At 48.6% G+C, this 23,813-nt stretch overlaps 1 protein-coding gene across 1 annotated transcript in view; it reads right to left on the minus strand.

Annotated features, from left to right (window-relative positions):
- Nucleotides 1-20,715, minus strand: part of XKR6 (XK related 6) — a 165,795-nt gene extending 145,080 nt beyond the window's left edge. Inside the window, 3 exon segments of the mRNA XM_078381815.1 lie at nucleotides 19,903-20,394; nucleotides 20,396-20,573; nucleotides 20,646-20,715. Coding sequence (XP_078237941.1) covers nucleotides 19,903-20,394; nucleotides 20,396-20,573; nucleotides 20,646-20,700 — 725 coding nt within the window. The 5' untranslated portion in view covers nucleotides 20,701-20,715.
- Between the last annotated feature and the right edge of the window lie 3,098 nt (nucleotides 20,716-23,813).

Raw genomic sequence — 23,813 nt, forward strand, 5'->3', positions numbered from 1 at the left:
TCAGATGAAGGTAACAAGGGTGACCAAGGGCCTGGAAACCAAGCCCATTGAAGAAAGACTTGAAGGAACTGGGCCTGTTTAGCTTTAAGAAAAGACTGATAGAAAGATATGATAGCACTATTATTGTTGTTTAAATTGTTGCTTTTAATTGTTTTTACGTTATTTCTATTGTAAGCAGCCCAGAGTAGACGTCTAATTGGGCAGAGTATAAGTTAGATAGATAGATAGATAGATAGATAGATAGATAGATAGATAGATAGATAGATAGATAGATAGATAGATAGACAGACAGACAGACAGACAGACAGATAGATAGATAGATAGATAGATAGATAGATAGATAGATAGATAGATAGATAGATAGATAGATAGATAGATAGATAGATAGATAGATAGATAGATAGATAGATAGATAGATAGATAGATAGATAAGTGCTGTGGCACCTTTCACGTGGAATGCGCTCCCACAGGAATGGTGCCAGGCGCATTCCCTCTGTGTGTTTACAAGCAGATAAAAACAGTGATTTTAAAGGAAGCTTTTGAGGAGGTTGCTCTCCAACTGATTGAATGAATGGAGGAGGAAGCAGGGATTCTGTGTACAGAGATCAATAGGTTTTTATGCTGACTATCTTGGAAAGTTTGTGTATAATAATTTGGCTTATGTAACTTTGGTTCTTATTCCTGTTCTCTACCATGCAGAGTAGCAATTTGCTAGACTGGCGGTATAAAAATTGAATGAATGAATGAATGAATGAATGAATGAATGAATGAATGAATGAATGAATGAATGAGATGACCCTCCCCCAAAAATCTAGTGGCTAACATGCAAAGAAACAAAAGGTGCACGACACACACAAGTATGAATGAAAGTAAACCACAAGTAGATAAGAAACATGGCGCCTGCTATATGTATTCAAAATGTTCTTGGAAGTCACAGTATTTAAAGATTCTTTCTTTTGAGGGTATTTAACCTTCCTATACCATTTAAGCAATTTAAAACTACAGTGGTGCCTTGCATAACGAGCGCACCGTTTAACGACGAATCCGCATAGCGATATATTTTTGGGATCATTATGCGATCGCATTGCGATGTTTTAATAGCGTTTCGCTTACCTATCTTCGCATTGCGATGTTTGCAGAACAGCTGATCGGTGGTTCCAAAATGGTTCACAACCATTTTTGCACGATTTCCTCACTTACCGAGGCGGCGAAAATGGTGGCACTATGGAGGATCTTCGCATAACGGTGAGTTTTCGCCCCATAGGAACGCATTAAACGAAATTTAATGCATTTCTATGGGGTTCCCCCCCCCCGCATTGCGATGTTTCTGGATAGCGACGATTAATCCGGAACGGATTAATGTCGCTATGCGGGGCACCATTGTATTTAAAACCCTTGAAACATCTTACAAAATATTCTTCGCTCCAAAGTCCTCAAACCCCCAAAAGTGGTGCTGAACAATATTTATGTTTGTGTTGGGCAATAGCAATCTTGCATGCACTGACACTGGGTATCAGTGGGAAGAAGCTTGACGTCCTAATGGGGTTGTCCTTTGCCACTAATTAGATTAGTAGAGTTCTTTTCCCACCTCTGACACTTGAGCCAAACCCCCACATCCTCTTCCATTGTCTTTCTAGCTTCCATTGACTTTGGTGTTGATTACTACTTCTCCCTCTGACCTCTGCACAATTAAGAAGCATGGGAGGTTCTTCCATACGCTCAAGCCTCCCTTTCCCCTTTTTCATTCTACTGACTGTAACTACAAATGGTAACTATAAGTAAAGACATCTTTTTTCCTACTTTAAATACTTCTAGAGTACTTTTATCATAGCCAAGTGCTAGTCAGTAGGGGGGAAAGGGGGTGTAATGAGACTGGGCTCTCTCCACATTTCAGTCTGCATTGTTGTTTTTCTACCTTGTACTCTGCTAATTAAAAGGAATAACCAAAATTTTTCCAAAAGTTTCAACTTCAAACGTAACCATGGCTAGCACCTATCAAGCCTCTAAATTCCACAGTCATGGTGTAACAGCAAAATGATGGTGATGACGAATGCAGCTGGTCATTATGGTGAGTTCAAAAATCCAGCAGCTGGATCAGTGCATACCAACTGAACCAGTCTTTTATAATGGTTCTTAATGGCCTGTTCAACACCACTGTCAAATGTTTCATATTACGAAAGCACAGCTTGAGCAGTTCTTCCTGGGACAATTCACACAATTTCTTTTACAAGCTCTGGCTCTACACATAAATATTGGTGGCTCACAAGGAGACCCCACAACATATCTTAACCATTGTATCAATATATACGGGGAGAAGCACTCCTTCAAACATCTAGTACATTGAGGTGTCCCTTCACTTCCTGGGCAATGGTACAGAAAAAAGATGGCTGCCCCCCCCCCTTTGTATCTATGAAAGCAGCCATCTTGTTTTCTAAACAAGTTTTCTGGAATCGTTGACGCACTGGGAATTGCTAAGACTTCCAGGAGCCTTTTTAAAAAGGCATCTTTAAGACATTCCAAAGAGGCTAAAGCTTACAAGATCGGTTAATTTTAAGGAGAATATATACAAGATGTTTTATAGGTGGCATATGACTCCAGAAAAATTGTTGAAGATGTATACAGATGTATCAAATGTGTGTTGGAAATGTGAAGCACAAGTGGGAAGCTATTATCATATGTGGTGGTCATGTAGAGTAGCGAAAAAATACTGGAAAAGAGTACATGTTATGTTACAACAAATATTGTTGCGTAAGGTGCCATTAACCCCAGAATTGTTTTTACTGAGTATGACACCCGATAATATAGATAAGTCAAAGGAATACATAGTTATATACATAGTCACTGCAGCCAGAATTCTTTATGCCAAAAATTGGAAAAGTCCGACGGTACCGAAACAAGAAGATCTTATAGAGAAGATACAGGAAACAGCGGAAATGGACATTTTATCAGAAGTAATGAAGGACTGTCCTTTACAAAAGGCAACTGAAAGATGGAACTTATTACGTAAAAACTGTTATATATATATTTGTGTGTTTTATGCTGTGAGCCGCCTAGAGTGGTCTTAACCGACCAGATAGACGGGATATAAAATAAATACTGTAAATAAATAAATAAATAAATAAATAAATAAATAAATAAATAAATAAATAAATAAATAAATAAATCTACAAATGGACTGAGTCAACAGGCAGCATATGAAGAGCATACATTGAAATGAGAACTTAAACTTGGAAGGCAGAAAATAGTAAAAAGAGTAATTTGGAATTTTGATATGGCAATATGTATAGAATGGACGTTAGTATGTGATTGTTTCTCCTCTTCCCATTTAACCTCAATTCCCCTTTTCCTTTTTGTCACCCCCTTGTTAAATAAAAAAAAAATCAAAGGCAAAAAAAAGAGACATTCCAAACAGGAAAAACCAAAATAAATAGTCATTCGAAAGCAGCCTTTAAACCACCTCACGCAAGCTTTTAAAGAAAGTCTCCCACTACTATGGACTAAGCGAATCATCTCTGGACTAATCCACATCGTTCTCTCTTCTCATCCGAGTAGCAGTGGTGACGGTGTTTCCACACCGAACTCTTGCTACTATCCAGCTCAGAGCCTCAGCCGCTTGTACTACTGAGGCAACAATGGTCACCTCAAAGTACATTGCCTTCCTCGGCGAGGCCAGCCTGGGTGGCCCACTTATGGCCCTGGCTGTTGCTTCTGGGGCTTGTCCCACACGGCATACGGCTCCCTCTGACATCAGATGCTTGGCCAAGAAACCATGATGTGGAGTAATGTGGAGCAAGCCTAAATTGATCAAAATGCACGTGTGTGCGCTGTGCTGTCAAGTCGGAACTGACTTATACTGACCCCGATAGAGCTTTCAAAGTCAGTGAGATATTTAAAGAGTGGTTTTACCAGTTTCTCTTCCCGAGTGAGTTTCCATGGCTGAGCGGGGATTTGAACCTTGTTCTCCAGAGTCCTAGTCTATCACTCTATTCACTACACTCTATTCACTACTTCCTCGCTTCTGGAACAATCTCCCTCCTGAGATTCATGCCGCCCCCACTCTGGGCACTTTTAAAAGTCAATTAAAAACATGGCTATACATCCAGGCCTTCCTTCCAGCTAATACCTGATTTTTCTGTTTATTCTTTTTTTATTTATTTTCTACTCTATCCTTGTATTGTGTCTGTTATATTGTGATTTATGTAAAAAATTTGCTTTATCGTTTATCCTCTACTGAAAGCCGCCTAGAGTGGTCTGTTAGGCCAGATAGGCGGGGTATCAATCAATCAATCAATCAATCAATCAATCAATCAATCAATCAATCAATCAATCAATCAATCAATCAATCAATCAATCAATCAATCAAATACATACATACATACATACATACATACATACATACATACATACATACATACATACATACATACATACATACATACATACATACACCATGCTGGAACTCTTATAATAATAATGCACGATCAAATCAATTCTGATTTAGGACAACTCTTCCAGGGTTTTCCAGGTAGAGATTACCCAGAAGTGGCTTACCATTCTCTTCCTCTAGGGGGAGCCCTGGGACTGTGCAGCTCACCCAAGGCCACCCAGGCTGGCTCTTCTCCTAGGAGGCACAGAGGGGAATCGAACTCCCAACCTCTGGATCCGCAGCTGAATATCTTAACCCCTGAGCTATTCAGCCAGTTTACTGAGCTGAATGTCAATCAATCAAAATACACCGAACCTTCCGTCAATCAAATAGACAGAGCCTTTCCTTTCTGCGATTATTTTCAGGGCTACAGATGGAGAACAACTCTGTTGCTATATTGATGCCTCTATTAGGAAAATGGTGTCGGTTTCGGTGACAAATTGCCACTCATTATCTAGGTGCTGGTTGTATCCCTGCGTAAACATCGGATGAGGAAGACAGTCAGCGCCAAATCAATGAGCAGCAATTGGTTGCCAGGTCTTCAAAATTTCCTACTCAAGCATTTTCTAATTGGTAACCTCCCTGATAGACAGAGGGAATGCTGTAGATGTAGTATATCTTGACTTCAGCAAAGTTTTTGACAAAGTGCTCCATGATATTCTGATTAGCAAGCTAACTGCATGTGGGCTGGCTAGAACAACCGTCAGGTGGATACACAATGGGCTACAGAATCATACTCAAAGGGTGATGATTAATGGGTCCTTCTCTAACTGGGGGGAGGTCACAAGTGGGGTACCCCAAGACTCAGTCCTGGGCCTGGTGCTCTTCAACTTTTTTATTAATGACCTGGATCCGGGGATGTACGGAATGGTAATCAAATTTGTGGATGACACAAAATTGGGTGGAATAGCTAATATCCTGGAAGACACAAACAAAATGCAATGATATTGATAAGCTTGACTACTAGGCTGAAAACAACAGAATGAAATTGAACAGGGGTAAGTCCAATGTCCTGCACCTCAGAAAAAGAAACCAATTGCACAGTTACAAGATGGGGGACACCTGACTCAGCAATAGTACGGGCGAGAAGGAGCTTGGAGTAGTTGTAGATGACAAGCTGAATATGAGCCAACAGTGTGATGTGGCTACAAAAAAGGCAAATGCTATTTTAGGCTGTGCTAACAGAAATATAGTCTCCAAATCCCTCAAGGGGCTAGTTCCCCTCAGCACTGGTTAGACCTCATCTTGAGTATTATGTCCAGTTCTGGACACCACACTTCAAGAAGGATGCTGACCAATTGGAACAAGTTCAGAGGAGGGTGGCCAGGATGATCAAGGGGCTGGTAACAGAGCTGATCTCATTTGGTGAGGTGGAGGTGCTGGCGTGCCAGTAGATTTAGGCAGAATTTGGATCTGCAACTCTTTTTCTTTTGGGTTTGCAACTCTGAGAACTTTCCTAACGAATGAAGAGAGTTCAAGAGAAGCCCAGGTTGGTAGCAACCATCCCATCCATAAAAACTGGCAGTGAGACGTTGAGAGTCTCTCAACATGCAGTTTTGATCCTCATGGCTAGTAGCCATCTATACATAACTAGTTGGCTGAGAAATCGATTTTATTTTCCAAAACAATTCACACTGCTGGCAGCCCTGCCATTTAATTACTGTATGTGTCTTTCTAGGTCTACCGGAACCCTATGAGAGAGTTCATCAAGGCTCAATATTGTACGGGGTATTTTTACCTTTCTGTCACAGAACCTGTACCTTATAACCTCTGGTTTATGAAAATAAGAATAATTATTTTTCTTTTTAAAAACATTCTATTAAAAACTCTTCCCTTTGTTTTTGCTTTCTGCCACCTCTTCATTTTGGAAAAGAACTATTTAGCTCCATTTTGAGACAGGAAAACCTTTACCTATTCCTCTGTCTCAAAAACACACACACAGTTTTGTGATCTTTTTTTATAAGTCCATCTTTTCTCCCTTCCAACTTACCAAGCTCCCAGCCATTAGTGCTCATCTTTTCCTTTGTTTCCTAACCAAGTTGAGAAAAATGGGTAGCCATGAACTGACTGGACTACTGCAAAACACTTTATGTGGGGCAGCCCTTGAAGTTCCAACGTTCGAATCTTGACGTTTTTCTACTGGTAACATGGAGCAGCAGAGAGCACGTGTGACCCCCTCCATCTCACGCTGGCTCATCAGTTTGGGCTTTTAATTTATTTTCAAAGAACTGATTAAAGACCCAAAAAGCTCAGGTTTTGCCTTACTTTAAAAAAAATCACCTTTTCAAAAAATATAAGAATTGTATCATAGAATCATAGAAATGTCGTAGGGTTGGAAAGGACCTTGGAGGTATCCTAGTCCAACCCCCGGGCCAAGGCAGGAGACCTCCGACCATCCTGGACCTCAGACCATCCCAGACAGAGGGCTGTCCCATCTTTTCTTGAACACCTCCAGCGATGGGGCACCCACAAGACTGGGAGACGAGCTGTTCCACCGCTTCATGGTTCTCACCGTCAGGAAATTCCTCCTGATTTCCAGGTTGGATTTCTGACAAGTTTCCACCCACGGAGAATCAATAGATGCCCTCTTCCCTGCGGCAACCCTTCAGATCTTGGAAGACGGGTCTCACATCTCCCCTCAGTCTTCTCTTCATTAAGCTCAACATCCCTAGTTCTTTGTGTCGTTCTTCATCACTTTAGGACTGCCATTATCATGGTCCATTATTGGGGGAAAAGCAGGATATAAATTAGGTCGATCAATCAATCAATCCCCAGAAGCCCCACCTAGCATTCTGGGAACAAACAAGCTAACAAATGTCTTCCAAACCCTAGGAATTATTCACTCTGCCATCAAGGGTTTGTGGGATAAGGCTGGGAAGATTCAGGAGTCAGAACCCGAATTTCCGCTTAGAGCTGTAGCAGAGGAGGCTAAACTATGGCTGCGTAAAACAGGACCGCCTGAGTCAAGGGCCCTCCTTCTCCAGAAGGCTGGGCGGACAGCTGGGACACCACATCGGCCGCGTCACAATCCATCCCTGACCGAAGAAGGATTAAATGATATGACCTCAGTTGCCGGCTAAACTTCTTAGATTTCGCAAGCCACCGCAAATTATGACCCAGTGACCTACTTGCGGCAGGGGGGCTTAAACAAAAGGCGGAGCCCGCAGAGAGATGGAAAAAAAAGTGGTTGGCCCTCTTCCAGGATGGCGCCTCCAGCCCGCAAATATATAGGGACACCTTTGAAGTCCTCTTGGGGAGCGAAAAATCCTAGAAGGATCGAGCCGGAAGGGGTGTCTAAGGCTGTCGAGTCCAACCCCCTGCTCAAGGCAGGAATACACACCAAAGGATATCGGCCGGGTGGTTTCTCAATTTCTCTTGAACGCCTCTCGTATAGGAGCACTCACCGCCTCTTTAGGTCATTGATTTCGTTGTCGTACTGCTCTAACAGTTAGGAAGTTTTTCCTGATCATCAGTCTAGATCCGACTTCCTGTAACTTGAGCCCATTGTTATGCATCTTGCACTCTGTGATGATGGAGAACAGATCCTGCCCCTTGTCTGTATGCCTATCATTCAAGGATTTGAAAAGCACTCTCCTATCTCCCCTCAAATCTTCTTTTCTCAAGGCTAAACATGGCCAGTTCTTTCAGTCTTTCCTCATAGGGCATGGCTTCCAGCCTCCTGATCGTCCTTGTTGCCGTCCTCTGAATTTGCTCGCGTTTGTTGGCATCCCTCTTGAACCGCAGCGTCCAGAACTGGACACAGGACTCAAGAAGGGCCATAGAGGCTGCTAGTTGGAAGGCCAATATCCCTCCTCTACAACAGCACGGGCAAAGAGCAGCCTACACTCTGAATCCACTCATTTTAAATTTTAAACAGGTCCTTACACCTTTATTTTGGCTTATGATGTCTGCTATAGCTGGGTGGCTTTAAGGAAAACTAACAATAACAGCACCCCCGAAGTGTAGCAGCTAAAGTAACTCCAGACATAGTTTTGTTACAAGCTACTCAGAATGCCCGTGCTGGGCGAGGTTATACCCCCTCTGTGTGCAGCTTGGGGGTGCTCCTGGATTAATCTCTGACCTTGGATGCCCAGGTTTCAGTGTGGTTGTTCTGGGTTTTCTGGGTTGTTTAGCTGTGTTCTTAAGGTTTTTCTTCCTAACGTTTCTCCAGTCTCTGTGGCCGGCATCTTCAGAGGACAGGAGCCAGAACTCTGTCTGTGCTCTGGTGCAGTTTGTGGGATATGTGAGTATTTATAGCTGTGGGATTTTGCTTTTGTCCTTTTCAGGAGATTGGGTGGTTATGGTGATCAGCATGTTTTTAGTTGTGGGTGTATTGTTGTGATAAGGGGGAGAGGTAGCTAGGAGTGCTTTTGCAGTTAAAACTAATGTGCCAGCTGCACCCATTTCTCGAGAGGTTTCATTTGGCCACAGTGACATATTCCCTAGTTATATCTCGGCTGGATTGCTGTAATGTGCTCTACATGGGGCTCCCTTCGGAAAGCGTTCAGAAACTCCATTGGGTCCAAAATGCTGCAGCAAGATTGCTAACCGGGGCTGGTTACAGGGAACATATAACTCCCCTGTTAAAGCAGCTCCACCGATGGCTGATCCATTTCCTGCCAAAATTCAAAGTTTTAACCTATAAAGCCTTCAATGGCTTGGGCCCAAGCTATCTCAAGGACCATGTCTCCTATTATAAATCTGCCAGAAGTGTTAACATCATCAGGAGAGGCTTTTCTCTCAGTCCTGCCACCTTAACGGGTGCGCTTGGTGGTGACACCGGAGAGGGCCTTCTCTGTGGCTGCTCTCAGACTCTGGAACTCCCTCCCACTGGAGGCCAGCCTGGCCCCATCTTTGCTATCCTTCCGCAAGCAGGCCAAGACCTTTCTCTTCAGGCAGGCTTTTCACTAATGACTGGCTGTCTGAGAGAGGGTTTTCAAATTAGATTTTGGTGCTCTGTTGCTTTCAAATGTGATTTTAGTATCGATTTTATTGACCAGTTTTTAATATACTTGTTTAATTATTTTTTTAAAAAATATTTGTATACTCACAGATTTTAATTTTTAAATATTGTCTTTTAATTGTTGTAAGCTGCCTTGGGTGCTTCAAAGAAAAACGTGGAGTAAACATATATATTTTTTTCCAATTTGTTTTTTAAAAAATAAGTTTTTTGCCTTGAAAAACTGGGTGTGCCCTTGGTGAGGAAGTATATGTCTAAAAAGTCACCTTATCATGGATACTGCAAAGACTTTGGGTCCAAGTCCCAAGTCCAAATCCATACCAAGTCTCGAGTCCCAAGTCCTATTAAAAACAAGATGTTTTCCTCAGTAAAAAAAGGAAGGGTGGGTGGGTTCAGATTCGTGAGTCAAATCAGAGTAATAGAAAACAACAACACTATGTCAAGTCACCCGTGTTACTTAAGTCCGACTTTACAGCGAGTCTCATGACCCAATTCTCCGTCCCTGCTCCATATGGATCTCCCTTGGCTGAGAATCCTTGATCCCTTAGGATACAATATTTTTTTTCTCTTTTGCTTCAGCTTCCCTGACAGCTGTATATTTAAAAAGGCAGTGCTGTGTACTGTGTACATTTCAGCCTTTTTGGGGACCACAATTCTGCCTTCTGGAAGAGTCCCACCTGCAGGACCTCAGACTTTTGTTGTTGTTTAGTCATTCAGTCCTGTCCGGCTCTTTGTGACCCCATGGACCAGAGCACGCCAGGCCCTCCTGTCTTCCACTGCCTCCCGGAGTTGGGTCAGATTTATGTTGGTCACTTGGATGACACTGCTCAACCGCCTCGTCCTCTGTCGTCCCCTTCTCCTCTTGCCTTCACACTTTCCCAACATCAGGGTATTTTCCAGGGAGTCTTCTCTTCTCATGAGATGGCCAAAGTCTTGGAGCCTCAGGTTCAGGATCTGTCCTTCCAAAATCAGACTTTGCATACACCTAAATTTTGCTCATCTGGAGAGAAGGCCCAGCCCACAGGCTTCCTGCCTTGACTAAACCTAATTTCCTGCATAAAAAAAGAAAAGAAAAACTTCCCAGCCACCGCTGAGGCTGCTGCTTTTTCAAACAAGAAGTTAGGCTTCTCAAAGGTGTGAATCAGGCCAGCTGGACCTTCTCCCCAGGTGAGCACAAGGTTGGTGTCTGTAAACTCTGGATCCTGCAGGAAAGAAAGTTTGGGCTGTTGAAATGCATATTCCAGGTGATGCCGCGCTTAGAGCACTGGACTGGGCCTTGGAGCTGTGAAACAACAGTGGGTTTCAATCTATCTCTCATTCCACCTGACCAACCTCAAAAGACTGTATTAAGCCTGATAGCAGGTCTTGACTCTCCCTCTACTTATTTACATGAGCTGCCTTGGGAGACAAGGGTTGGAATTATGATGATGATGATGATGATGATGATGATTGTCATTGTTGTTGCTGTGCTGCTGCTGCTGTTGTTGTTGTTGTTGTTGTTGTTATTGTTATTGTTATTGTTGTTATTATTGTTGTTGTTATTATTATTATTGTTGTTGTTGTTGTTATATACCGCCCATCTAGAACATGTATACTCTGGGCAGTTTACATATAATATAAAAATAAACTAAGATAAAATTCAGATTAATCCAAGATGGGAAAGGAAAAAAGAAAGAGGGGGAAAAGAAAAGGAAAAAGAAGGAGGAGAAAAAAGAAAAAGAAGAAAAGGGGAGATAGGCTAGATAATGACTGGAGGGAAGGTCTGCCTGTATACAACAAGTCTTCAAGCTAGTCTTGAAGGCTCTCAACGAGGGGGCCAGGCGGCTCTCTACAAGTAGGTTGTTCCAGATGCAAGGGGCCACTGCTGAGAAGGCCCGGTTTCTAGTTTTTTTCCCCTTCGAACCTCTCTTGGCGTTGGGTCACTCAGCCGCCTGGCCTGACTGGAGCGGGTGATATGGATAGAACTGGGCAGAAGAAGGCGCTCTGCCAGGTATCGTTAAGGGCTCTCTATGTAATGGTTAGCACCTTGAAATCAATGTGGAAGCAGATAGGTAGCCAGTGTAAGGCGGCCAAAGTGGGGGAAAGAGGGTGAAATCTTTTCACCCCTGTTAAAAGCTTGGCTGCCGTGTTCTGGACCATCTGGAGCTTCCGCATCCATCTCAAAGGAAGCCCCACGTAGAGAGCGTTACAGTAGCCTATACTCAAGACTACGGGTTTTCTCATAAGGTTTGCATGACTTGCTGCAGCTCATGGCCAAGGTGCTGGGGAACATCTTAGTTGCAAAAGCAGGCAGGCCACCAGGCGCATGACCCCGGCACACCCCAGCGTCTCATCAGCACGCCACCATTAGCTGCGGCAAGTCATGCAGACTTTCTGCAAGCACTCGGAGGATTCTGGCTGGTTACAGCATGAAAAAGGGGACAAAGACAACTGGAAAACCACCATCATCATCTTCTTCTTCTTCATGAACATCAGCATCAAGACTATAGCCTGCCTGCCTGTCTCTACCATGGGGCTCAGGACCTCTGAGATTAAAAGAACTAAGAATAACAGTAGCAACAACACCACCAGCAGTAGTAACAGTAATACTGCCACAAGCTATAGTAGCAGCAGCAATTAGTAAATCGCAGTGGTGGAAGGAATAAGACAGAAAAAATGGCTTCCGTGGGAAGATCTTAGACAATTCTTTCTGCTCTTATTGTTGCCTTAATCTGTCCCACCTGGTTTCTCCGCTGATCCATAACTTCTCTAAACTCCTCCTGCTATGGTCCCAGCCAGCTCATACTTAGCTTTCTTTCTTGGACTACAGATCCCATGTTCCATGAGTTAGTCATGCCCCTGCCTATGCTGGCTGACTGGGGGGGGGATCATGGACACTGTCATTCCAAAAAACACCACTTGCAATCTTAACCCCTTAAACCCTGGTCAAGCTTGGCTACGTCGACCGTCTGTAACCTACCCGTTATTTTTGTCACACAGAGCCGGCCTTCCTGTCGAGCAGAATGAGGCCAGTGCCTCAAGCGGCACAAACACAGGGGTGGCATGGATGATGGCGCTCAAGGTGCCCCACACCATCAAAGCAAGCGTGTTACCTTCCCAGCAGTAGTCACCGGTGGTCAAAGCTGAGACACGATTCAATCTCCAGTTACTGTATTTTCCATGTATAAGACGCCCCCATGTATAAGAAGCCCTGCACTTTTCTAATCCAAAATTAAGAAAAATAAGTGGGGCTTAGCAAGTGTAGGGGGAAAGGGATCAAAGCGCTGCAGGATCACTTTGATCCCTGCTTTCCCCTCCACTTGTTTTTGTTCTCTCCTCAGCTTACTTCCGTGTATAAGACGACCCTCAATTTTAGTCTAAGGATTTTAGACAAAAGTATAGTCTTATACATGGAAAAATATGGTAGTTTAAACTTAGAACAGCAGAGTTAGAAGGGACCCTATAGATCATCGTCCTCTGTGCTTCCCTGTCAAGGAAGCACAGTGGGGGAATCGAACTCCCAACCTCTGGCTCCACATCCAGATGCCTTAATCTCTAAGCTATCCAGCAGTCCTTCTTGGAATTACAAAGCTAGAAGGGACCCTGTGGATCATTGAGTCCAGTCCCTGACAAGGGGGCACAGTGGGGAATCGAACTCACTAAGTTTGGTTCCACAGCCAAAGACCAAAGCGACTGAGCTATCTAAGAGTTAGCTGGGCGCACGGGTGGGGAGAGACTAGAACCATCCTGTCTTTCATCTCGGATTTGAAAATGTCTTGGACTGGACCGAGTCTGGATAAACTCCCCTTTCAGATGACAACACCTGGCATGCCAAAGTCAGCATGCCCACTGGCCATGCTAGCCAGGAGGTCTCAGAGTTGCAGCCCTGAAAATTAATATTTCTGGACACTGGTGCTGACGCCCCTCTACTAGGGAAGACTTTGGGCCCTCCCATTTGAGAAACTGGGCTGAGAGGGGTCCGTACGATGCGGCTTTGGAGATTCTAGGTGCTGCTACAGCCCAAGAAGTACCTCTTCCAAGAAAACTCAGGACTGTGTTTTCTTGCTGGGACAGAGTGCATCATCAGTTCAATCCTGCACTGAGCGGGGGGGGGGGGGGTTGGACTTGATGGCCTTATAGGCCCCTTCCAACTCAAGTATTCTACGATTCTATTGATCAGTGTCCAAAGCTGGAAGAACCATGACATACGTGTCACTTTCCTGCCATAATAGTCTTCTTGCTGGACACGGGAACCAAATAGGAAGCACCGGATTTGCCCCGGTGGCGGAAGAAGGGCCAGGAGAAGCTGGCCTTGCCGATAGCAGACAATAAACGGTGGTTATCATGTGCTGCACCATTGCCCCAGAGCACCTCCAGAAGGAGGGATTGCTAGGCAATTTCTGTTGGGAGGTGAGACCCAGAAAACCCAGCGCGAGGTGCTATATGGCAGAACTGACTTGATGGCACATGAGCCATTAAAAAATCCTATCGTTAGCGGCCTAGTTCCAGGTTTGCAAACTCAGGGCCATGGCTTCCTTCACTGAGTTAGTCCATCTCACGTTCAGTCTTCCTCTTCTCCTGCCGCCTGCAACTTGTCTCATGTTTTTCATGGAATCTTCTCTTCTCACGATAAGACATCCTCGACAACCTGGTCCATCCAAACTGTAATCCACAGCAATGATCAAAGCCCATAGAATCACGTGGAAGAGGGAACCCCATGTTCTTTGGATTCCACAGCACAACCGTGAGCTGAGCTTTCCCTCCACTGGCCCTACTCCCTGTATGGTTTGAAGAAATTCCAAGAAAAACCCGAAATGATCATCATCAGGTGGAGTACCAAGCGTTTTGTCTAATTCAGAAATGCTTAGCATGTGGGCATCCCTCTATACTCTGCTCCCTAATTGCCATTAGCTGTTGTCACTCAATAATGTAGCCATAATGCCTTCTCAACCAAGGCTCCTCACCGCCAAGTGGATCTGAGGTGTCAATGCACCACCGGCTCTTCCCATAAGGATTTAATCAGCACCACCAACACAACTTAAAGCACTTCCATAAAGATCTCCGTTTGGTGGGAGGGAAATGTCATCAAACATTTTATAATGTTTCCTTTCTCATCCACTCATCACTACAAAGCGCGTCTGAGAACGTGGCAAACGGGATTTTGACCCAACCTTGCAACCGACGCTCTAAATAACGGCATGGCATGACTTACATCCACGTCAGGAAGAACCACTCCCTTCCAAACTTGAGCAGACGACACTTCAAATACATTTGGAACTATTTCATTTGTACAAATTTCCCCCAGTACCTAAAGGCTACTATGATACATTCTCCATGGCTAATCCCCGAACCCACTGTGTGTCCCATGTCTCCAGCTCTTTCTTCTACAGTAACCTCAAAACGACATTGATTTCCTTGTTTCTTGGATGCCAAGCCAAACTTTATGTACAACACAGCCTTGTTTAAAGGTTCTGTTAGCATGGCAACGTCTCTTCAAATGAACTTCTTGTTGTGTTTAATCATTTCCCCTGATTTTCGCGACACCCAAGTCCACCCTGAACTTTCCACTGTGCTACATCACCATCCAAAAGGCGATTTGCTATCGGTTGAGCTTTTTTGCACAAACCCTGTTTTTCCCCCCTTTAAACTCCAAAAATTTCAGCTGCTGCCCGTGCCATCACGTGGCTGTGGACAAAGGCAGTTTCGAAAGTAGTCTTCCTAGCTCTACCCCACCAACAAAGACAAACGTTCAGAACTCAACATGTGCCAAATGATGCCCCCAAAAGGCTGACGTTGGTTCCCTCTTGCTGTCCTTTCAGTGGACTTTACAGGTTCACAAAGAGAAGAGTCTGCCTTGCTCCATTATGAAACATCATCCCATCTTAACCTGCACCTCTCATTTCAGAAAGCAAAAGCTAGGAGAAGACCTTTCTTGAGAAGGTCCCATGGCCTGCAGTGAATATCCAGAACTTCTCAAACCATCAAAGATTAGGTTAGGGGTAACCAAGACTGTCTTATTTTTCAAAGAAGAAGCAAGCTGTGGACCTGCTGGCAGAATCCAGATGTGGGTGTTTCCCAATCCTTCCCTGGTGCCACAGTTGACTAGCCCTCCCACCACAGCCACAGACTGCCACAGCTGCCCAAGGAGACCCCATAAATTGCTACGTAGACATGTGTGAGTTCTACTCCGAGCACTGCGTTGACTTCTGTGGTTGATACGTGATGACGTTGGGAAATTAAACACACTGGGCAAAGCTCTGTCTTTCTCGTGGTACAGCCAGGTCTCTTTCTCTCTCTCTCTCTCAAAATCCTTCCATGCAACCCACACATCCACTGAACGTGGAAAGGGCCAAAGCGGGTTCAGGTTGCATCCAAAAGGTGCAAACGGCATTTGGGGGAAAAGGCAGACGGTGCTGTTGCAGTGCTTGGCTTCACCCGCGTTATTTCCCTGGTTGCAGTAGCATCCGAGCTGCGCACAGCACACACGCATCCATTCAAGCAGGTGCCTCGCTCTCTCCAAAGCCTCCTCCCCGACCCCACAGATCTCCGCTGTGCCGTCTCCATCTTTCCTTGCCTGTTCCCCCCCTTCCCCCTCCCCATCATCATCAGCACCACCACCAAACTGGCTTCTCTCCCCTCCTTCTGCAAGAGGCTGCCTCCATTTTAAATCAGTTCCAAGAAAACCCTGAGAATCCTGCTCAAGCCGTCTTCACCCGTCCAGCTGAATCTCACCATCCTTTCATGGCTAACCTTCCCTTTTGCCCTTCTCCTCCTTTCAAGAACATCCTCCTTTTCCCATCCATCCGAAATTCAGCCTCACCTTCCTCCCCCTCTCATATGCATATTTTTGAACAGCCGTCATGAAATAAACCTGTAGGCTCATACAAGCTTCTCCCTTTATTCCCCTCCTTGCTTCTTTTCCTTTTCTGTCTCCCCCCCCCTCCTAATCGTTATTTTTATTTCATATTCTGTCTTTTTTCAGAGCCTTCTGCATTTCCCGTCCCCTCCACTCTGCATTTGGTCTGCATCGGCTACCTTCTCCTCCTCCCCCCCCCCCGCTCCGTCTGAACCATCATTTCAAGAAACCAATGGCACTTTGTTCGTCCTCCTTCCGAATTTCAGACACATGTGCATGCAACCCACCGACCCCCCCCCGGGCCCGGGCCTCCTTCCCCTTCCATCCTCCTCCAAACTTCCTCTCCCACTTATGTAAGTCCGGCTGCCTCCTCCACCCTCTCGCGCCCTCCCCCCATCGTGAACCTCGATGGCTCTCCAAAATAATTTAAGGAGAAGCTCATTCCCCTTGCCAGCTGGCGGCGAGTTTTGTTGCAAAAAAAGCATGTGTTTTTTTGGGGGGTGCTGTTGTGCATGGGTGCGTGCTTCTAGCAAGGGAGGGTGCTGAGCAGGCCTGGTCTGCCACCAAAGTCTCCTCCATCTTCTCTCTGAAAAAGGGTTTTTTTTTTCTCTCTCCCCACCTCCTTAGCAAAGGTCTCTCCAGGACATCATCTTCATCTTTTCCCACAGTTCCTCTTTCAACAAAACGGAGGCTGAGCTACCCGAGAGCTCCCCCACTGCCTGGCATGAGCATAGCTCAACACTTACTTTACTCTACCTTCCCCGTCGCTCAACCATGTGGGTGGACTAGGAGGGAGGGAGGGGGCAGGAGGGGAAGGAACCAGCTCCACATTCACAAATTCTCCAGCCGACCCACATGTGACAGTCTTGGGGAGGTTGGGGGGGTAGCGAGACACGTGTCCACCATCCCAAGGCACGTGTCAGGATACTGATTCCTAGAATCGAGTCTATTCCTGGTTTTGGCCAAGGCTGCGGTCTGACCCTAAAGGACCCCTCGTTGCCCTGTGTAGAACACAGGATCCCTTTGGAATCCGGATTAGGCTTCTTTTAGAGAGAAAGTCACCCAACCGGTTCTCTGAATATACCTTTTTTTCCCCCTAAGATAGACCTCTGTTTTTCCACTGTGGCCGTCTACTGGAGAATCTCCTCCACTCTCCCTCTGCTAATGCCCTACTTTATGTACATGCTTGTCGGTGCAAATATGCAGTGCCTATCATTAAGCTGGTCACCTTATGATGATTTCCCCTCTCCTTCCTTTGGGCTGAAAACCATTTAGACCTTCTTTCCCTTTCTCCTCATCCCTGGGTGAGAGGTCTGGGAACTACCCTCACCCCCCAGTCCTGGAAAACAGGGTGGCTAAAAAATTCCAAGTGGCACACAATTCCAAACAGAGGATTGATGTGTTCCTTCACCAGCAGCACAGTCTGGCTGTGTTCAGTAAGGGTTCTCTTGACCACTGGGAGAAGCAAAGTTGACCCTCTCTTACTTCTTCTAGGGCACTGGTCTTCCACGGATGGGTTCCATCCCTGCTACTGGCTTGCATCCCCAACCCATCTCAGGTGGGTTGCAATATCCTCCAAATCCAGGGCGACTACTTCAAAAGCGAGTCTCTATGTCAATATCCAAGTTCAAGGAGGACCTTCGGGTGTGGAAAGATTGAAGGCCACGGTTGAAAGAGACGCCTTGGAGAACTTTATCCCTCTGGGCTAAAGATTGGGACCGCTGCAGTGGTTCTGATGTCATTGGATCCCAGCTCCCATCAGCCCCAGCCAGGATGGCTAACGCTGGGAGTTGCAACCTCACAACGTCTGGAGGACCGCCCCGAGCCCATCATCTTTGTCCTAGGACGTTTCTAGGGCGCAGGTTTGGAATGAGTCCAGGCTGCCACTTCCGTTGGCCAACACCATTGCCTCTACTGACCAAGACAGACAGAGGGCACAACCTAATAATATCTGGGAAATCTACCCATTCTTCACCCCAACTCTTACCCAATAGTGATTTTTACAGCAGGCTTTTCTAAAACATTTCATTCTGTTGCCCCATCTTATTTCCTCTGGCTCTGGAGAATGTCTAACTCCTCCCACCCTACAACCACATGAGTGGGGTGGTCCCAAGGCCTGCCTCCACAAGAGGACCTCTCCTGTCTTCTACTAGACTAGTGGTTCTCCACCTTGGACACCCAGTTGTTGTTGTTGTTGTTATTGGGGTCAACTTCCAAAAGCCCCAGCAGCCAGCAGGGCCCACCGTTTAAGGTTTCTGGGGCTGACAGTCCTGACAATACTTGAAGACCCACAGTTTGGGAACCACATTCCGGAGGACATGTGAACATCCCTTCCTGGGGAACAGAGTCATCTTTTGGCCAAACAGCCTTTCTCAATGTGATCTCCTTGCTGGGTTTGCGGGAGATGCTCTCTCAAACGCCTTCAAGGGGCATAGAAACCAGGGGCCTTTTATGGTCTGACTGCAGGATTTGGGGCTGGGGAAGAAATTCCCCTTCACCCCCAGATTTCTGGAATCTATAAAGAGGCCAACATTATCCTCCCTTTCTCAAACATTTCAGTTGTAGTGGGTCATTCTGGGAGGTGAGCTTTCCTTTCCTGGGGGGTGGGCAGGCGGGATGGGATAAGGTCAGAGTCTCATGCTTCTCTACCATGGCATAGTTTAAAAGCACCTCCTCTCCTGATGCATCCAATTACACCGGGGAAAGGAGGCAGTGCACTCCATGGCTGAAATAGGGGTGACCCACCTGCATCCATGGAAGGGACTTGAATTTAGTCTGTCTTCCAAAACGATAGACTCAATTTGTCTAAATATGTGCCCATGAGGTGTGTGTGTGTGTGTGTGTGTGTGTGTGTGTGTGTAAAACTCACTGTCCCTTACTGTAGTGTCTTTGAAAGGTGAGCTTTGCTTCTGTGGCCCCAAAATCCAGGGGCTAGCCCTTGTCCCTTGTCTTCTGGGGGAAACACTCCGAAGCAGACCACGACTGCACTGCATGTCAGCTTTGGCGTCAGAAGGGTGGAATCTTCTTTCTCAGCCCTTGTTTTGGGGGAGCTGGGATGTCTCTCCCTTCCTGTCTCTCTTCACTGTCACAGTGGTCATTAACCCTTTCCACCTAGGGGCTGCGGGTGAAGAACTTGCTTTTCAACCTACCCTTCTCAAACAACCCATCCCTCCCTCTATGGGGCTGGCCGCTTCCCTTCCCTCCCTTCCTCGGCTCATCCTTATGCACCCAATTCGGTTCTGGGGTGCAGAACCTCAGTGAGGACCCCTCTGAGGAGGAGTAGGGGGGTCTCTCCTTTCCCTGCCTCTGCTGCGGAAGGGGGGTACCCTCCCCCCCAGAGGACCCCCCCCTTTCCTGAGCCTGCCTCCCGCCGAGAGGCTTCAGGTGCCCTTCCAAGGAAACCCAGGGGTCACCCTTCCCTTGGCGTTTGGGGAGATGATGGGGGGGTGATCTCGGTCCTCCACCTCAACCCCCCCTCCCTAGGCGCGGCCTTCCCGTGCACCCCACCAGCTTTGGAGGTCATCCTCGCGTTACCTCGCGTTACCTGCCTTTCTCTCCCCCCCCCCCCAGGGCGCAACATAGGTAGGGGGCAGGGTTCTCCACCCCCCCCCGGCTTTCCACCCCCCCACTCTCTCACACACACACAACCCCCCTCCCCCCAAATCCGCCCCCGGCTCTTACCTCCAGACCTGTCCCATCTGAAGCAGGTGGATGACGGTCTGCCAGATCCAGACGGAGAGCCGGCAGAGGCGCTGCGCTCCCGGGGCGGCGGCGGCGGCGGCGGCGGCGCGGCGCCCGACGGAGCCCATCATGGGAGGGCCGCGGCTGGTGAGGCCTTGCACGGCCCCCAGGCCTCCCCCGGTGTAGTCCTGGACGAACCACCGGAAGCTGAGGATCTGCACCAGCACGGAGGGCAGGAGGACGAAGGCCAGCGTCAGGCCGCACCACAGATAGTCCCGCCGGCCGTAGTGGTCGAGGGCCAGCCAGAGGTCGGTGCCCACGTCGCCCAGCAGCACCAGCAGCGCCAGGACGATCCACAGGCAGTCCAGCCACGGACGCTCCACCCCGGCCCCCGCGGCCGCCGAGGGCGAGGGGGGCTGCTCGCCGCCGCCGCCGCCGCCGTCGGGGGGCGCCAAGGGGTCCGTGGCGCCGGTCCCCCCGCCGGCCCCCCCCGGCCCGGCCCAGCAGGTTCCTCAGGCAGGCGCTCCGGCAGCCCCAGTAGCAGGAGGACGTGTTGCAGCAGTGGCAGATGTGCATCGAGCTGCTGCCCCCGGGCTCGTCCTCCGAGCACGGGCCGCCCCCGCCGCCGCCGCCGCCGCCGCCTGCCCCCGAGCCTCCTCCTCCTCCTCCTCCTCCCCCTCCCCGGCAGCCACCCGCGGCGGCGGCGGCGGCGGCGGCGTGATGATGATGGTGGTGGTAGAGGCGATCGTCCAGGTTGCGCAGCTGGGAGAAGCCGCTGCCGTCCGACTTGGCCGCCATCCCCACCGCCGCCGCCGCCTGCCGCCGCCGCCGCCTCGCCTTCCTCCTCCTCCTCTTCCTCCTCCTCCGCCGCCACCACCACCGCCGCCGCCGCCGCCGCCGCCACCAGCCTCCCCCCCTGCCACCGCCGCCGCCGCTGCCCGGGCCGGCAGCAGCCCGGATCTCCCCCCCGCTGCCGCCGCCGCCGCCGCCGCCGCCTGCCTTCCTTCTTCTGGCCCGTCCTTCCTCGGCTCGCCCTCCCTCCGGCCCTCCCCACTTGCCTTCTCCCCTCCCTCCCTCCCTCCCTCCGCCCGGGCCCCCCCCTCTGGCCGCAGGGCTCGGGATCGCCGCCGCCGCCTCTTCCGCCGCCGCCTCCTCCTCCTCCCCCCACCACCCCCACCCACGGCCACGGCCGCCGCCGCCGCCGCCTCCTTCTTTCCCCTCCGCTTCCGGAGCGGGGGGGGAGGGAGGGAGAGAGGAGGAGGAGGAGGAGGAGGAGGGAGGCGCTAAGGACCGGCCGCCCCCCTCCCCTCCCCTCCCTCTTGGCCGAGGCGCAAGCGGCGGGAGGGAAACGGGCCGGGGACTGCTAGGGCTCGCCCCGGGGATCAGCCGAAGGATCCGGGGGGAGGGAGGGAGGGGGAGCAAAAGAAGGAGGGGGGCCCCGCCACTCCCCACCCCACACGTATCCCCGCATCGCCGCCGAGGCTGGCATTGGGGGGGGGGAGAGGATGGAGGTGAAGACGAGGGGGGAGGGGAGAGGGACATCCTCGGATGCTCGGCTGGCTTGAACCAGATCGACCCGGCCTCCCCCTCCTCCTTGTCCCTCCCCCCCTCCACGGCCGAGCATCTCCAACCCTCTTTCCCCCCCCCGGTGTATGCCCAACAGAGCCTTGGCATCTCCTTCCCGGGAGGGTCAAGGCGCCACCCGCCTTGAAGGCCTTCTTGGCCTTGAAGACTCCCAGAAACACCCTTCTCCCCCCCCCCCATTTTGCGACAAGCGAGTCATTCCCCCCCCCACCTTGCACTCCCAAGCCAGAGTCCGTGGGGGGGGGCGGCGATTGCCTTCACCGGGTTAAATTTGCCTGGAGGGACTTGGGGTGGTGTTGGGGGGGGCACTTCAGGAACCCGGGCAGGGCTGGGGAGGCTAGCCCTGAACGGCCAGCTCGGGTTCTCACCTTCTTGCCCGCCCCCCCTCCGCCGCCCCCCCTCCACCAGCCGCAGCCTTTCAAGACTCCGCAAAGGCCTCCTACGTGAAGCGTCTGTTCCCAAAGTCTTGCCGTGGGAAAAAGGCAACGAGGCCGCTGGGCAAGAGAGGAAAAATCTCTGGCCTGTTTCCCCCCCCCTCCCCTGCCCCCTTTCTCTCACACCCTTTCCTTCCTCCCCCCCCCCTTTCAACTTTTAAAATGATTGGGAGAATCTTAGGCCTGAAGCACCCTTCCCTTCCCTTTCTGGACCCCTAACCCACCCACCCATCCCCTGTCCGCCTTTTAACTACATCCATTTCCGATTATAGGTAAAATTAAAATAGAAAAGAAAAGTTTGTAAAAGACAGAAACGGGGCGGCACCAGAAAGACGAACTTTTCTATGTTTTAAATGTGAGCTTTCGTGGACGCGTGAGCCGGAGGTAAGAGATCTGTCTGATGAAGTGGATTTCTCCACGAAAGCTCACGCGAAAAAAATTAGAAAAGTTAGCGTTTCTGGGGCCACCATGTTTCTCTCAGTTCTGAGACCTCCTAGAAGAGGTAGGGAATAGGGAACCCCCCCCCACAGGCACTTTTGGACGACCTGTCCCATAATCCCTTCTTTCTTTCCTTCACAGAAGAATACAATGGGGGCTGTTATATTCTCCCCACCCCAACCCCCAAGTACAGCAGGAGAGGTCAGTTGTTTACGTCTCTGACTGTGGAGTCCGAGGTGGGGAGTTCGATTCCCCACTTGGGCCTGCCTAGCAGGGACTGGACTGGATGACCCATCGCTTCCCTTCCAGCTCTGCAGTTCTAGATCAGAGCTGCATGTATTCTGGCGACTCCAGTGTCATGGGAAATCCATCCAGGCTTGCTGTATTCCGGGGACCTGTCCGTGGTGCTGAACCGTAGCCGGCGCCGTCATTTCAGCACCTTGGAGAGCTCTCGTAAGCTAAATAAGGCAACGTGGACAGCTCCCTTCATTTCATGCTATGCCGTTCAAAATCAAGCGCCAGCTATTATTAAAAGGAGTCTCCCACCTTCCTGCAGCCCCTAATCTATACAGTCCTCTTATGACACAAGAGGTTTTGAGGGGAGGATATGGGCTCACCACCCTGACGACGGGACAGCCTTAGGCTGGGTGGGTTAGGTCAAGCCTTAGAAGACAAGGACAAGCACTGGGCTGAAAACAACTAAATGAAATTGAGCAGGGATAAATGCAAAGTCCTACACCTGGGGGGGGACACCCAAATGCATAGTAACTAATGGGGGATATTTGGCTCAGTTATACTAAGTGTGAGAAGGATCTTGGAATTGCAGATCAAAAGCTAAATATGAGCCAACAGTGCAATATGGCTGAGGTAAATGTCATTTTAGGATGCATTAGCAGAAGTATAGTCTCCAAACCCCACGAGGTACTAGTCCCCCTCTATTCAGCACTAGTTAGGACTCAACTGTGTCCTGTTCTGGACATCACACTTTGAGAGGGATGCCAACAAACTGGAGCAAGTTGAGAGGAGGGCAACAAGGATGATCAGGGGACTGGAAACCAAGCCCTAGGTGGAAAGAATGAAAGAACCTGCCATGTTTAGGTTTAAGAAAAGACAGAAGGGAGATAGGATAGCACTTTTCAAATACTTCAAAGGCTGTCATACAGAGAAGGGGCAGGATCTGTTCTCAGTCATCGCAGAGTGCATGATATGTAATAACGGACTCAAATTACAGAGAACTAGATTTAGGCTGAATATCAGGAAATATGTCTTAACTATTAGAGCAGTATGAGAATGGAACCCACGATCTTGGAAGGTCGGGAGTGCTCCAACGCTGGAGGTATTGGACAACCATCGGTCCGATCTGCTTAGATTTGGATTCCTGCGTTGAGCAGGGAGCTGGATTCGATGGCCTTCCAACTCCATTATTTCATTATTCTATTATTCTATAACCTTAAA

This window comes from Pogona vitticeps, chromosome 1 (genome assembly GCF_051106095.1).
Source record: "Pogona vitticeps strain Pit_001003342236 chromosome 1, PviZW2.1, whole genome shotgun sequence".
In the NCBI taxonomy this organism is placed as follows: Eukaryota; Metazoa; Chordata; class Lepidosauria; order Squamata; family Agamidae; genus Pogona; species Pogona vitticeps.